The sequence below is a fragment of the Lissotriton vulgaris genome, chromosome 2_1, assembly GCF_964263255.1.
Source record: "Lissotriton vulgaris chromosome 2_1, aLisVul1.2, whole genome shotgun sequence".
Taxonomy (NCBI): Eukaryota; Metazoa; Chordata; class Amphibia; order Caudata; family Salamandridae; genus Lissotriton; species Lissotriton vulgaris.
In genome coordinates this window covers 1870875440-1870892860 of record NC_141687.1, presented here as the reverse complement: position 1 = coordinate 1870892860, position 17421 = coordinate 1870875440, and the positions used below count along the sequence as shown (strand labels likewise).

The window sequence follows — 17421 nt, the reverse complement described above, 5'->3', positions numbered from 1 at the left end:
GGCGACAGAGGGAGGTAGGAGGGCGACAGAGGGAGGTAGGAGGGCGACAGAGGGAGGTAGGAGGGCGACAGAGGTTGGAGGGCCACAGGCAGACAGGTGTGGGAGGGCGACGGAGGGAGACATACAGAAGTAGGAGGGCGACAGAGGGAGGGTGACAGAGGAAGGGCGACAGAGGAAGGGCGACAGAGGAAGGGCGACAGAGGAAGGGCGACAGAGGAAGGGGACAGAGGGAGGGGGACAGAGGGAGGGGGACAGAGGGAGGGGGACAGAGGGAGGGGGACAGAGGGAGGGGGACAGAGGGAGGGGGACAGAGGGAGGGGGACAGAGGGAGGGGGACAGAGGGAGGGGGACAGACGGAGGGCTACAGACAGAGGTAGGAGGGCGACAGAGAGAGGGTGACAGACAGAGGTGGGAGGGCCATAGGCAGACAGGTGTGGGAGGGCGACACACAGGTGTGGGAGGGCGACACACAGGTGTGGGAGGGCGAGAGACAGGTGTGGGAGGGCGACGGAGGGAGACAGACACAAGCAGGAGGGTGACAGAGGGAGGGCGACAGAGGGAGGGCGACAGAGGGAGGGCGACAGAGGGAGGGCGACAGAGGGAGGGCGACAGAGGGAGGGCGACAGAGGGAGGGCGACAGAGGGAGGGCGACAGAGGGAGGGCGACAGAGGGAGGGCGACAGAGGGACAGCGACAGAGGGACAGCGACAGAGGGAGGGCTACCGCCAGACCGAGGGTGACCGACCGACAGACAGAGGGAGGGAGGGAGACCGACAGGCAGAGGGAGGGCGACAGACAGAGGGAGGGAGACAGACAGAGGGAGGGAGGGAGGGCAACAGAGGGAAGGAGGGCAACAGAGGGAGGGCAACAGAGGGAGGGCGACAGAGGGAGGGAGGGAGGGCGACAGAGGGAGGGAGTCAGAGGGAGAGGGAGGGAGACAGAGGAAGAGGGAGGCAGAGGGAGAGGGAGGCAGAGGGAGGGAGAGGGAGGCAGAGGGAGAGGGAGGGAGATGGAGGCAGAGGGAGGGAGGCAGAGAGAGGGAGACAGAAGGAGACAGAGGCAGGAGGGCGAGAGGGAGCCAGACAGATAGAGACAGAGGGAGGTAGACAGACAGAGGGAGACAGACAGAGGGAGAGAGAGGTAGACGGAGAGAGAGGGAGGGAATACATATTTCCAAGGATAGAGACGAGTTAATGCGCACTAATTATGGGCTGGCAATGGACAGGGTGACAGATAATGTTTCCAAATGGATTAAATTGCCCCTCTCAATGGCAGGAAGAACATCTTTGATCAAGATGAATATTCTGCCAAAATTCCTCTATTTGTTCGTTAATGTCCCTTACCACCCAGGCAAATTTTTCTTTAAAATGCTCAAAACGCAGATGGTGCGACTTATCTGTGGTGGCAAGCAAGCACGTCTGTCGTTGGCCACATTCATGTTACGGTATCAATTCGATGTCCCTAATTTCAAACAGTATTATTATAGTGCGCAAGCACACTTTGCGGTGTACTGGTTTCATCCAAACCCGTTCATGCCCAATCTTGCGGTGGAGGATGGGCATATGGCTCCTGTTCCTCCAATGGGATAAGTGTTCACACCGTTCAAAGAAAGGGAAAAGGATCCAACTACTGTGGAATGCACAGTGAATGAGTGGGACTGGCTGTCGTGGGCTGAGGGGGTGCAGCTAATGTATTCCCCTAGGGTATCGTTGCTGCACTGCCCCTTGCTACCGGTTATGTCTTAGAAGATATGCCAAAACTTGCTCGATAAATTGCAGTATAAGACTTGGGGCGACTTGTACATTGAGGGATTATTTTGCACTAAGGAACAGTTCTTTGGGGATGGTGACTATGTCTTTATAGATGTGTTCCCCTATACCAGGCTTTGACAAAGTGTTAAGGCTAAGACCCCCGATTTCCCGAAAGAGGCGGAGACGTTCCGGTCGATTCATTTCTTGTTACAACTGGAAGCCCCCACACATGTCATTTCACGGTTATATAAGAGGGTGCGCAGTGCAACTCCCTCCCAATCAGTACGGGCCAGACGGGAGTGGGATGAGGATCTAGATAGTCCCCTGACGGGTGATGAGTGGGAGGCAGCCTGCCTCCAGACAGAGGCGATTTCTAGCAGCAGTAGGCTGCACCTACTACACTATAAGTTCTTACATCGGCTTTATCATACCCTGGCGAGGTTGTATAGGCTCCACCTTCGGGCAGATGACAGATGCCTGCGCTGTGGTCAGGGAGAAGCTGATTTCATGCATTTGGGGTGGAGGTGCTCTCGAGTGACTAGTTATTGGGAAGAGGTGTTCAAGGGCTTGACATGCATGATTGGTACTCAGATTGAGGCTGCTCCTCTTTGAGCATTATTGGGGCTAGTGGGAGACATTAAAACACCTTACCGGAAGTTGCTGGCACTTGGTCTGCTGTTGGCATGAAGGCAGGAAGCCTGCAGGTGGGGGAGGGGCAGGGCACCCAAGTTTAAGGCATGGATCCATGATTTAACTACATGGCAGGACTACCTTCATGCATATTCGGAGCAATTGCCGATGAAATCTCGCCCTAGAGATATATGGGGGCCCCTGACGTCACACCTCCTGAGTCAGCAAGAGGAGGCTGAGAATGCTGAGATAGCTGTGGTGGACTGAGGGAATGTGCTGTGCGCATGGGATGGTGTACGCAATGTGCATATTTGACAGCATATGGATGGCGAGGGCTATACATGGGATGCTGTTATTTTGGTGACCTTACAAAGAACAATGACCATTTATGGTTCTTATACGGGACTTGAGTTACCATTGAGGACTTTTATGAACTCTTTAAGAACTTGATCTATGGCTTGCTCATTTGAAATTGAATGTTGTGATTACAGTCGATGGCGGGGTGGGTGTTTGCAGGGTAGTTGGGAGGGCGGGAAATGGGGTTAGGAGGGGGTGATTTGGGTAATGCAACAATGTTTTTGTACGTATGGTGACACTTCGACTGCCAGTTTATGATATGTGCTGTATTGTAACATACGCTAATATGTGCAATAAAGGTTTTTGGAAATTAAGAAAAATATATATATTCTTAGACTTAAATCACTGAGGATACAGTATAAAAACATTTTAAAGCCATGCTACTCGGCAATGCACTTCGGTAGAGAGACACCACCTGTCCAACTCGTATCAACGCTGCAGATGCCAAGATGTTGGAGGGGGTAAAAGTGGGCGAACATTTGTTTGCAAAAGCAGCATTTGAAGATATACTGTACAATGAAGTTTCAAGTATATACATATTACTATTCGCACAGTCAAACAAGGCAGCATGCAGATGACTGCTTACCTTACAGCCGTACTGCAAAGCAAGTTTGTTTAGGTTGTCTTCTTCTGTGATCTCTCGCTCCAGGAGCATCACATCTCCAGGTTTATGATTGGAGTTTTTCAGCCTTTGCTGATCCCTGCCTCTGGCTCGCAGCTCCATGACATCAAATTCTTCTTCGGATGAGTCTTCTGAATCAGATTTGTTATTTCTGAACAAATAAACATGGCTGCCTTGGGCCGCATGGACACTAACCGGGGCCTGGAAGGTTTGGGCTGACACTTCTTTCAGCCTCATTTTTCATGTGAACACCTGCAAGGGACAATCCGAATTAAGGTGATGTATTATGTTATACAGCGATATAAGGATAAGCCCTTTTTAATTTCCAGAGGTTTCATGAGCTTTCCATGTATGGCTGCTAGATGAAACACTGGAACCCCATCTCTGCCACTTAAATACAGACACTGCTGACCTTGTAGTGCTGCACTCATTTTACCATTTAACTACCACTTGTAACTAAGCACACCTATTACTTGCCCGCATATTTGTAATCTAGTTGTTTGCAGCTCTATATGAAACAAATTACATGAAATAATTTACATTCATTAATAAAATGACTGGATCTATTAACACTAACACATGCCATACAACCAATAAAGAACGAAGAAAGATATTTTTCAGGAGCTACAATTAGCAATAATTGTGCATGCCTGAATAATATAACATTTCAACAATGAAAAGCGGTCGTAGCACAGGTGAAAACAAGTTAAACGAGTTATTCATACTCAGACTTGGTTTATAATACAAATTTGTTAAGATAACTGAAGTAAAATCCAGGAGCAAAAATTCAATCCACAAGAGGGCAAAATCAAGGAGTCTGGTCTAAAGGATATTCTACCCAACTTACACCAATGCAGATGTATTTTCATAAAAGACATTTCACCCCTCGATTGCATTTGCCCACAAACAATTTGTATAAAGTCTGTATTAAAGCTCTCCTTTGAATTTGTTTAAATAATGCTCTACGGCTACTGCGTGCTCACAATAAAAATGTTTTAAACCTTTCCCAAATGAAATTAAATAAATCTCTTATTTCAAGCTACTTTTTTCAGTAAATGTTTTAACACATCTGTTTATTGTTTTTGTACTTCGTAAACACAACTGGAGATAAATCCAAAGTATAGCATCAAGGCAACACATGATGGTTAGCAAGATTAGTCTTTGTGCGAAGACCCACCACTACCACTACGTTATAGGGATAAATTACAATGTGCAAGCCTTAACCGTTTGCATAACCAGAAAGCTACGAGCCCTAACTCTTTTGGTTTAACCCCTTGCGCACTGCGATAATTCTCCCGTGCTGGAGAATTAATGAGCGGGCGGGGTTTGGATGGCCCCCGGCCGTCCTCTGCACACGCCCACCGTGACATATGATAACCGGGGGCTGTCCTAAGCACTGCAGGGGTTAAGAAGCAGATCCTCGCCATTTGTAGATTTATTTTTCAGGTCAGCAACAAAAGTACATTTCCTGAGACCCGTGCTGGCCTCAAAAAATCTACTCGCTCACTCACTATGGCGGTTCTGGTGAGTTGACAAAGAACAGGTGTTCTGTTCCATCAGAAAGTGAAGGAGCAATAAAGATGTCTTTAAATCTTGTTTTTAGCTTGTCACATTTGCTCTGAGTCCAGAGACAGAAGTCAATTTATAATTACTTTTCCTTCTTTGACTGCAGAGTTCCATGATTTTGAAAAGTGAACTCTCTGACCTGTTGCACGAAGAGCGAAATGAAAGGCTGTAGTGTATCAGGTTTTTACTAATATACATTTGAATAGCTAATAAGTCAACTGTACAAACATTTCAAAATATATTTTTGCAGTTGTGAAAGCCCATTTTTGTCCATCTGTGTGTTGCTTTTTTTAATAGGATAAAAAACAAACCAGAACGCTTTACTTGGTGATGTGCAAAGGATTAATATGTTTTCTGAAACCCGATTTTCACAGATTATTGTTAATACAGTATATTGCTTTATCAGTAAAGCTGCAAGGTAGAGAGGGAAGGTTATTGGCCACTTCTTGGACATTTACGGTCTGTAAATGACAGTGCGCTACCACATCATGCTTTAGTAATGAAAGGATTAAAAGTGAGTGTTTAAACGTGAACTGAAAAACACTCCTGCACCTGACCTGATGGCAAAGTTATCAGTAAACTGAAAGACAAGTCAGGGATCATGTGTACCCTATATGTTGGATACATTCTAATACACATGGAGCAAACTTTTAGTCTATTTAATCAAACAAAAGAGTTTTGTTTTCTACAGAAGAAATGCTGAACTCATATTTGAAGGTGAACTCATATGTGAGAATGAATAAACTCTGTAAAATAAAATATTTGCCAATGGTCACATAATTTGAGACCAGTTTATGGCGCAAGCACATTACAGTAAGGTCAAGTAGATTATTCAAGTTACTCGACCTGCAGGTCTAGAAAAAATGTTATTATTTTGAGAGACCTGAATCATAAAATACATTTCCAAATCGAGTGGGCTTCTTTACCGGTCCTCAGATGCAACTCATTAATCATCCTGATTGGCCAGACCATGAAAAGGTAATATGGATCATAAAATCTAGCAAGAAAGATGCTGCTCCAGGCCCGATTGGTGGTATCCAATCTAAAGTATAAAATACAAGCCAGAATACTGAGCATCCATAATGTACACCGTTTTGAAGCGAGCTACATAAATCAAGCAATCTCTGAATCATGGAAAGGCTTGCTAATGTACTAAATCTAAAACGGCTCCAAATCGAACACAGAAAATTCCTGAATTATAGTGTTTCTAGAAGTTGACTCAAAATTTCATGCCATTTTACAGTTGAGGAGATGAGCAAATGGCCAGATCAAACCAAATAATTTAAAAAGAATTCATAGCTACAAACAGGATTCAAGGCCAATAGGGCCAATAATAAATCCACATTCTCCTGGCCCTTGGTCTACTGCCCTACGGGTCCCCAGCCTAGGTTTATCGAGGATTGGAAACTCACATTGCAACCTTACATTACTTACCCCATTTCAACTATCTTGGGTGTTGTTAATTTCCTTCTGGATGAGACTAGTTGCATTGAGTCCAATGGGTGGTTGGAATTGATGAAGGACTTTGGTTTACCCAAGTTGTCGTTTACCTAGTCATACAGTAGGACACACTTTAGATGGTATCTTTGTTAATAATGAGGCTCTGCAGATTAGATGGGTGATCGTCTTCTGATGTGCTGAGCAGACCACTACATGGTACCTTTTAAAATGACTTCAAAGAAGGACAGAGGTCAGCGGAAGAGCAATACCACCATTTTCAGAAGGTGGAAAAACATTTCCTCTGAAGACCTAGAAGTAGCTCTGAGTGAATCCTAATTAGGACTAATAGACGACTGCAGCATACTGCAGAGGATTTTAACATATGGGTAGCTAACGCTATTGATCAAATTGCCCCTTACCTCCAAGTCCAGGTCTAGAACCAGAACAGCTGCTCCCTATAATGGAAACAAGATTCAGCCATTAACACAATCTTTCAGAAAGCTCTCAAAAAATCTTTTGGCCTATCAATAACTCAATTACTGCCACTTATTAAATATACAATTTTGCCGGCATTAACATATAGTCTGAAGTATATCCCTTGTCTTTTGGCACCTGATTAAGCTGTATTCAATACAACTTGTTTAGTCCAGTGTTCCGTCTCCTACCCTCAACCTTGCAAGACCAGATCTGCCTACAATTTTCCCTGCAGAATCAATCCATCAAGCAGGAGGCGGCTACTGTAAGACTTCATTCTGGCTACCATTAACAGATTAAGCATATTTTGAAATAATGAGACAAGAACTAAATCCCCCAATACTTAACAGCACAACCCCACGTCACAAACCAAAACCACTCTCATGCAGTAACTGAAAATGTAATGGCCATTGGACTTTCTGTCACACATGACTGTTCTAAGAACTTCCTCAAGATGAACCAGAAAATGTTCTCATTTTAATTGCCAACAGCTGTTCAAAATCAGAGCACACAGCACCTTCATGAATTTTACTTATTGAGCTAATCAAATTCAGGTTTATCATGTATTACCTCTACCCTGCAAAACCAAAATACAATATCCTCTCCTGAGATTTGGTCTATTAAAAATAGGAATCTTGGAAGTGTACTGCAACAGATTTGAAATGTCGTTTATACAACTTCAAATTTGAAACTTGGTGCATGTAATTTGGTATTGCCAGTCTTATTTGACAGTAAAATAATTTTACGTTCATCAATTTGAGGACTTGATCTCCAGTTGTACAGAAAAGCAATGGCACTGTGTTTTAACAGCAACAATAAAGGCCTTTTGAGCAACATTGTAAAGTTAATGAAAATGTTATCATCCGAACTGGACCAGAAAGACGTGAAGAAATTATGCTTCCGAGTTGTATTACTCTTTTTATACCATGAACAGGCAAATGTTGTAACTTGATATTTTTTGTTAAGATTACAAAGAATTCTCAAATATAGACATATGCTTATTAGATTGAGATTTAATAGCTCTGCTGACAATGGTTTTTATTATTAGACCTATTCTGTTCCCTTTTTATAAGTTATGCCAGCATCTTTATAGACCTATCCCCTTCTCTGTGGAGTCTCTGTCGATAAGCTTGGTATGAGTATTTATCTCCTCTATTAGATACACCTCCATGACCACCTTCTTATATAGTAGTTCTGTTTTCCTACTGCTGGAGTGGCTCATGGTGCTCTAGAATGTTTATACATGTTTCCCTTGAGTGTGGAGTTGTATAAAATATCTGCTTGTCCATGGGACGGAGTGCTTCATAAATCTACTTATCCTGTGAAAAAAATCAACTTGTCACTTTGGTGCCAGGCAGCGAGGTTGACACGTTATGGTAGCAATCTCATTGAATCAGAGCTCTCAAAATAGCCTCTATGATTTTGCCTGGATTCAGAATCTAGTATGGTTTATTTTCTAGGAATGCCCAGATATTTCCACCTTTGCACAAACCTAAATACTGCAGCTGGAAGTAGCGAGAAGTGGTAGTTCCGGGGTTGGATTATCCGTTTCCGTCTATGCACACTTACAAACTAGCACGTTTAAGGGTTTTTACCAACTCTTCTCTAATCTCTTGCCACACGTTGGAAATTATTCCAGACAAGGGCAGAAGTTAAAGCTTTCCCAGGGGTGGGGGTGTGGGGGACAAGTGTTGTAGGAAAGGGAAATTGCAAATGCTCAGCAGATTCTCACATGAGCAAACAAACATATGCTTATTTGCTCATGTAAAAGTGCAGTTTACAAAGAACAGATTTTAGTTTTGTAAATTCTTGTGAATTAATGAAAGGGTGCACATTTGTGACTTTCTTTAATAACTGGCCCCTAATTTTGTCTGGTGTTAGCCAAGGCCTTTTGCTTTTAATAAAACTTTATAAATAAATTACACACTGGACGTTGCTACTCTATATTTTTTAATAGATTTTATTTCCTATTCAGCTTTGACATTCATCTTCATAAATACCAGTTCTCGCATCTTGTAACGTGTTTCTTTCACATTTAAGATACATTAGTATTTAGGTAATTGGCATACTGTTTATCTCTTATATTGAACATTTACCACACCAATGTGCCCCTCCCTCTCCCCTACCGCAGGTCACAATTAGTAGTTATCTATGTAGGGTGTCACTTCTCCGGGAGGTCACTAGCTCCTGTCCCTCTCCCTATATTCATGTTCTACCATCCCCACATACGTCCTTTTATGTTTTTGTTTATTTTTACACAGTGAGGTGTGCCCGCTCTGATTCTCTTTCTGGATCTTGGCATACTTTGCTTTCCCGCTTGGACCACGCTGAAGGCGAGGCCCCTCCAGATTCTGGCTCCGGGTTTCTCATACTCTTTACTAGTGCTTCCCATCCTCTGGCTCTTTCAATCTTGCCTATCCCCCGCGTGTGTTCCTAAGTAGTATCCTGCTCTTACAACCCGCCCAAGCTTCCCATTCCTTTTTCCATTCTGCTATTCTGGGCCCCCCAGGTGTCTTCCAGCACCTTGTGATTTCATGCTTGGCCAGTATGAAAATAGAAACAATTCCCAACAGGTATCATGTAAGAACAATTTAAGTAATGTATGCAGTCTGCATTACAAATTAATAAACAAGGAGTCACTGGAGTTTTTAGAACAAAGGCAGTATTATTCACCAAATAGGCACAGGGAGAGGTCTTTCACATGGTAATACAGTATAAACAGCACTGCACAGAACAGATCATGTGACAACCCTAGTGGCACTTGGTGCGTGATGCTATATACAGTGGTAATTGTGAAGGTGCAAGTGCTCAAGTGAACAGCGTGATCGGCGCATAGAACCAAGTTTGTACATCAGTAAAGGCCCCGTGAACAACAAGTAGTAATCACTTAAAACATGTTTGCATAAATTTGAACAGGAGCACAAAGAGTGATATGCGTCGTATTGTTTATGCTGTATAGTCGACGGCGTTTCCATCCCCGTTAGTCGGGATCGTCATCAGGACAGGGTTGTAGATGGATACATTGCAGATCGTTGGATGAGTCCGATCAGTGGACAGGACGTGCGGCGCCTGTATTAATCATCCATTGCTTGCAGCCCGTCTCCCGTAGAGCCCCAATTGCCGCCCGCCGCCCTGATTAATACAGGCGCCGCACGTCCTGTCCACTGATCGGACTCATCCCACGATCAGCACTGTATCCATCTACAACCCTGTCCTGATGACGATCCCGACTAACGGGGATCGAAACGCCGTCGACTCTACAGCATAAACAATACGACGCATATCACTCTTTGTGCTCCTGTTCAAATTTATGCAAACATGTTTTAAGCGATTACTACTTGTTGTTCACGGGGCCTTTACTGATGTACAAACTTGGTTCTATGCGCCGATCACGCTGTTCACTTGAGCACTTGCACCTTCACAATTACCACTGTATATAGCATCACGCACCAAGTGCCACTAGGGTTGTCACATGATCTGTTCTGTACAGTGCTGTTTATACTGTATTACCATGTGAAAGACCTCTCCCTGTGCCTATTTGGTGAATAATACTGCCTTTGTTCTAAAAACTCCAGTGACTCCTTGTTTATTAATTTGTAATGCAGACTGCATACATTACTTAAATTGTTCTTACATGATACCTGTTGGGAATTGTTTCTATTTTCACGACACACCCATCCCAACGTGGTCTATGGGTTTTCTCCTGTTGTTCTTATACTGGCCAGTATGAAGCAAGACCCTGGAATCTAGCAATGATCCGTGATTTAGATGTGTTGGGAAATTAGCTCAGGTGTGCAGGGGACCTCATGTTCAAGAGATCACTATTCTGTAGTTCTAGTTAGGACAGAAAATCCATAGGATGAGCATTTTTGTGATTTACTAATTACTTTCGCATCATTTGACAAATCCTAATAAAACTTTTCCCCAAAAACGTTCATCCACGTAAGCTCCTTCCTGAAATGTTTTGGGGTGATCTGTAAAGTGGGGGTCAAACAAATGGGGAAAGGGTCCCAAATCACAATTTCCCCAGTGAATTTTGAACAGTGCTACAGCCCAAAGGTTGATCTGAAATTAAAGAATTCAAGCCTTCTGCTTGGCTGAAAAGGCTTTTTAACTTAATTATATTAATGTGGGGTGGGTTGGGGCGTGCACTTGGCCCTCCTTCCTGAGCGAATTCTGGGCCCCGGAATTCCATATGCCAGGACCTGACACAAATGATGTGTCCCGGGGGGCCCCATTTCCACAGGACAGCACAGTAATTGAGTCTGGCGCATTTAAATCCCTCCACCACCATTGTCTATGTATTTGTGAGGGAGTGGGGGGGGGGGGGGGTGGGATCAGGGCACCCAAGAAAATTCAATATGGCTAACCTGAGTTTGAGTGACAGTATTCTGCTCTTTCACAAGGAGCGTATCAGCACATCAATTAATTTCCTTCAGGTCCAGGGCCAACAATGGCACTGTGTGATTTCTGAGACAAAGAAAACATTTTGGCTTTTAGCAAAAGAAATTGTCACATTGGTGATGGCCCAGGAGCTCCCACAACAATCTAATTTCACACAAACTATGTCAAAATAAAACACATTGAAAAAACACTAAAAGATTGGCAACCACTGCCAGAACGATTGTTTTGGCCAATGCTTGTTTATTTTTCATGTTTCCCATAATCTTGCCAGTATTAATATTTCAGCAAATTCTAGCATGTATCAAACACATTTTACTACAGGATGCCTCAAAGAAATGGTACCTAAAAGTGCACAGATTTGCAAAACATTTTTCTTCCGGTTGCTATTTTTGTATATATTTTACTTTGAAAACAAAGAACCATCACTCTTGTTTTCAGGTTTCTGCGAGTATCTGCATTTACTCAGAGGGCATTCTGGGAACACTTAAGGTAGCCTCAAACTGTTCAGCTTTGGAAATTCGTGTACACATTTTCTTACTCAAACCACTGCCAGTAGCAGAACTCACTGCATTGCATTGCAGCACTCACCCTATTGATAAAGACTTTGCATTAATAAATCCTGTTTACAAGTTTGACCATCATGAAAATATGAATGCAAATCTTACCTCAACTGCAGACAGTTCATGATTAAATAGCTCCATAATGTAGTACTGTGTTAGTCAATAAGTTTGTGCAGCAGGGAGCTGGGCCTACTTGTCCAAAGGACAAAATAAACATTACAACTTTATGTCCTACATCCTAATAGATCCTGGCTGTCGGGTAATAGGAATTCCACACCTCTGTTGTCCTGTTGACTATTTCTGTGCAGAGCTGGCCTATCACCTCAACTGGCTTACCATTAGCAACTCCATTGATCATCACATTCATCATTGCCTCCCAATTAGTGGATCCCGTTTTGTGTTGTGGCGTGGTTTACATCGAAATAGTCTGCTATGTGCGAATTATTGTAGAAAATTCTGTGTCCTGGATTGCTCCTGCTGCCGTGTACGAAAACGGGGTCTTCCGCACCTCTGGCCATACGTCATTAAAAGCAGGAATGGTTCGAAAGTGGACAGTTAATGTTGTTCCCCTTTCGTGCCACCAATAGAGCATAGTACCCTTCTCTGTCCAAATGATGAGCCCCACGTGCCCAGCAAAGACCCAATGACAACATACCCCAGAGCAGCATCAAGGCACACTGCAGAACAGCATTAGGCTTTGCCTTCTAGAGCTCATAAACTGACTACTGGCCTCTTCCTGTCAATCGGTAGAAGCTGCCATCCATCCCAGGATAGCCAGGCCATCACTACCGCTGTTCAGCTATGCCGCCGTTCACCCCCACCCTTACCGCTGTAGTCCTTATTTTCCAGCAGAGAGGGACACTCCACTCTCCTCTTCTCAGTGCTCATGCTGGGCAAGCACATAACCTCGACGTCCCTCACTGGTGTTGCTGCGGCTGCCACATAGGACATCCTCAGTGAGGTCAGGTCAGGCCTTGAGCACTATCATCTCCTAACGCTGAACCCTTTTATATTTTTACAATATAAATATGCAACTCGTTAGTGTTTTAACTGCATATATGTAACTTTTTTGCGTGTTTTGTCTATCTTGTGTACCTTTTGTAACTTATCGGGTTCTTTTGTAAAAAGCTTTGACACTTTTGGGTAAAGTTTGCGCTATATAAAACTGCATTAAATAAATAAATGTAATAAATCACTTCACACAAATCTCAGTATGTCGTGCTCACGTGTTTTGTTTCTTCCTATATCACATAGCCCTGCCCGTTTAATTAACGCCTGTTGACACTTATTCTGGTACCTCCGCGTCCACGTCAATACGGTTAATAAGTCTCCTCTAATCTGAATCTAATTACTGAGCTGTAGCCCAGTCTCCTGTGCATTTCCCCCTCTATCTTTGCAGTCAGTCACTCTTCCGAATCACAGACCTGAATCAGTGCCTCTTTTCCTCCCTGCCACATTAAGTATACATGTGCCCTGTATTGCTCTCTCTGCCGTGACTTCTCTACAACGCCTCCCCAACCTCTGCTGCAACTCTGCCTCCTGTTCCACATTGGCACACTTTTCTATCCGACGTCTGTCTTCGGTATTTTTAAATCCCTAGCTCTCCTGTACCTCACTTGCCCTCTGTGGAGCCGTTTACTCAATCGGTTAGCAATAACATCCTACGCATCAACTTTCCTGATCCAGGCGGAATGTTCCTGCATGTGAGCCTTACCTGAAAGCTTCCAAATGAAGGTCACAAACATCCGGGCGTCTCTACTTTAAGTCCATTTCTATTAAACTTCAATTTCCAAAACAAGAGAAGATTATCGGAAACCTGGTGTTAAGCAGATTGACAGGATGATAGGCGGAGCTTGGAGAGTCTTTGTGGCTGTATTTTCCAGTTTACCCTGCCATTGGTTAGAATACACATAACCCGCCCCAAAAAAGGTGGGCCAGCCAACCTTTCTGCAGCGGAAGAGGTCTCTCCTCTAGCTGTCCCGGAACTGACCCTTGATTATCAGGAAAGAACGACCCAGCCGCAAAGAGCCGGCGCACGCGAAGGTCTGCGCTGCCACGCATTACTTCCTGACGAATGGCCCTGTGGACTTTGGCATGCGGGAGGGCATTGGGCGTTCTTGTATAGAGGTCTATTAACTCACCGCAGCAAGGCCTCCTGTAGTGCACTGGGAGCTGCTGGCTTCCCGGCGCTTCTCTCGTTCCCTCGCTGACATGGGAGTTGGGGCTAGCCCGTAAGCTCCCAAAGCGTCAGTGATAGAGTGAGTGTCTGATTTGGGACTAAGAGCAACGTGTTTAATTTATTTAAAAAACAAAGTGTCTATGCCCGAAGCTCTGCTCAGAAGCCCACGGTTGTACGAGTAAATCTCGTCTCGCCCGATATCGAGGCGGATGGTCTTAAATACAGGTCATGTCTCATTAATTCAATGCCAGACACCTTACATTCCAACACTGGCAAACATCAAATGTTATGGACTGTCACTCCCGCTCCAACGGACCCATTTGAGAGTTACCTATGAGACATATTTTGTTATTAATTCTTGAAGGGGGAAGTTAGAGCATGTGTCAGTCCTCAACTTTGTATTTTTGGCAGTTTTACTCAGCACAAACCAAAAACAGAATTTAGAACTCCATTTTTGTTTGCACTATGTTATTAAGCTGCCAAAAATGAAGGGCCTCATTTACAACAAGCATTTACAATGCAATGGTTTTGCCTTTGTTAAAGTTTGAGCTTTTGGTATTGCTTTTGACAAATGGTCTTTTCTAACTTCTTTGAATTATGTGTAAAACGTGACTGGGAATAGGAATCGCTTGTACCGAAGCACCTCTGTGGCCCTCTGCAGTATGAACATATTCGGCATTGGATATATTGTATTATATAGTCTGCCGTCATCCCTGAAGATGCTAGGGACATTATAAGTGCCCGCAGTTTATTTTTGGTTCCTGTCTGCATTAGATGTGGCGAGTATCACCGTCCTGGAACTACACTCCTTTTTCCGGGGGGGGGGGGGGGATTGTTGGAATGTCCCCCCCCTCCTCCCCCGGCCTCATCCAACGCCCTCCTTCTCCTTTCCCTGGGGGTAGGAGCGTTCCCGAGACCTCATTTTGTTTGCTTTAGATACTTGCCAAAGTGCCACCATTGCCTACGTTACGTTTCTTCTTGTGCTTGAGTGTCTGCCATTTATTGCAGTATTATACCTCTACTTGTACTTTGTACGCCTTTGTAACTTGAACACGTCACTTTTTCCTCCTGTAATGTACCGTTTGCTACCTCTTGTATTTTGTGTGCTCACAATTGTCACTTTTGCCTCATGTAACTTATCGTTTTCTTTCGTATTTTTTCTCTTGTAATTTTCTCCTCATGTATCATTACTCTTCCTATTGTGACGCGCTCCGACACCTTCGGGTAGCATCCGCGCTATATACCAAAAATATAGCTGAGAATTTTGTCCACTTTTAGCTGCATCAACAGAAGACACACAAGTTCATCTACTTGATTTTAATGCATGGGGCTATAAAAAAAAGTCCAACAAAAAAATGGGTAACAAAATCAGCCCCTCTTCGGGCATAATGTTAGTTATGTCCAAGCCCACAGAAAGATTCTTACTTATTGTAAAATTATAGCAGTCACAAGCACCCCGGATAGACCGCAATACTTGCCCAGTCCCTGCATTTGACTGCACAAAATACCACATTTGTCGTCATCCTCAGACCAAGACATATTGGCTAAGCATTCCCCTTCCAACTAAAAAGAAATGAGTGCCTCAGTGAAAAATAAGTAACGAGTCTTCAATACTTGAAATGTAGCTGCATTTGGGATCAAACCCACCTCTCTGCAGAAATCCCAATAGGATAAACGCCGTAGGTAGAAAAGAAGGTTTACTTTTGCAAAAACATTCTCTCAAGAAGTGCAGCAATATTACAAATGTGTGCATCACACTTTTCAGGGCAGCTCGGTGTCAAACAAGAGTGATTACCAAGCTTAAAGGGTTGGCAATCATAAAACATGAACAGAGTCACACTCACTGCTCCTCATATTTACACTCACTCTACCTCAGAATCACACTCTTCAGAGTCACACTCACTGTCCCTCAGATTTACTCTCATTGCCCCAAAAATTCACATTCACTGCCCATCAGATTCACACTCACCGTCCCTCAGATTTACACTCACTGCTCCTAAGAGTGACACTCACTCCACCTCAGGGTCACACTCACTGCCCATCAAATTCACATTCAGTGCGATTAAGAGTCACACTCACTGGACCTCAGAGTCACACTCACCACCCCTCAGATTCACACTCACTGCTCCCAAGAGTGACACTCACTTCACCTCAGGTTCACACATTAGACAAATGCATGCAAGCAATGCAACCTTGGAGGGTTCACTCATTGCACATTACACTCTCTCCACCTGACCGATGTCTGTACTCACTGCATCTCAGATTCTCAGAATGGCAGCCACACAACCTGCATTTTGTACTGCGAAGCCAAAAACTCTAACACCGGCTAGATCTAGGGTGTGAGGTACCACACGTCTGGAGTAAACACTAGAACTGACGGGAGTCCCAACCACCACACGCATAGAGGAAGCAACAAGAGAGGGAGTCCCAGCCACCTCACCGATTGAGGAAACCCAAGGGGAGCACCGGCAACCACAAGAAACCAAAGGAAGGAGGGTAGCTCGAGCCATTACATAGAGGAAACCACAGGAGATGTGGGGGGAGGAGGAACAGTCCCAGCCATCACTCACATTGATAAAACCACAGGAGAGAGGGGAGTCCAAGACCCCACAAGCATGGAGGAAACCACAGGAGAGGGAAGCTCCAGCCACCATGGGCATGGAGGAAACAGAGAAGAGAGAGAGAGGGTCCGAACCACCAGGGAATGGAGGAAACCCCATGAGGGACAGGCCGAGCTACCACACGCATGGGGGAAACGATAACAGACTAGGCTGGGAGGGAGGGGGGTGGGGGGGGGGGGAAGAGTACCAGACGGATAAGCGCATCAGACACTGGGGGCTCCGGCAGCAGATGGAGCGGCTTCGGGGCACATCAGCCGAGGGAGGGGCAAAGGGTAGCCAGGCACAGGGAGGGTCAAGGACACGGCGACCCTCCCTCACTGTGCACACCAGGCCTCCAGACAGGAGCCGACGGCCGCCGTACACAAGGAATGCCCCTCCGCAAACGTTCACGGTCAAATTTTAAACACTACGTACCTACCAGGCAGCAATTCGCTCCGGAGCACCCCTCCAGTTCACAGTCCTACTGGCCCGGTGCGCAGCAGCACCACCCCACCGGGCACCATCTGCATTTACCAACAGCCCAGCCGCCGCCATTGTGTGCAGCCATCTGGGGCAGGGGCAGATTAACCTAACAACCGGCACAGGGGAGGGGTCCTTCCCTCACTGTCAAATAAGCCCATTGTTGTCTGGGGCGAGTACTTTCGACACACCCCTCGAAGGAGGGCCTACTTACAACTTTACATCACAAGATCACTTCTGATTAGCTGGTGCCGAGGCACCGCTGGCAAAGGACTGAATAACAGAGGCTTCGATGCAGGAAAACAAGACGTGATGCACCCGACACCGCCCTACAAAGACATGCAAAAAGATTTACAGCA

The 17421-nt window shown here is 44.9% G+C and overlaps 1 protein-coding gene across 2 annotated transcripts in view; it reads right to left on the bottom strand.

Moving 5' to 3' along the window:
* Nucleotides 1-13663, bottom strand: part of LYSMD4 (LysM domain containing 4) — an 86017-nt gene extending 72354 nt beyond the window's left edge. Inside the window, exons 1-3 of one of the 2 annotated variants that reach the window (XM_086958068.1) lie at nucleotides 13518-13663; nucleotides 6785-6820; nucleotides 3324-3611 (exon numbers count right to left, since the gene is read on the bottom strand). In XM_086958068.1, the coding sequence (XP_086814194.1) occupies nucleotides 3324-3596 (273 nt within the window). In that variant the 5' untranslated portion in view covers nucleotides 3597-3611; nucleotides 6785-6820; nucleotides 13518-13663. The remainder of the gene's footprint in view (nucleotides 1-3323; nucleotides 3612-6784; nucleotides 6821-13517) is intronic. The other variant, XM_086958067.1, reaches the window with a different exon arrangement.
* Between the last annotated feature and the right edge of the window lie 3758 nt (nucleotides 13664-17421).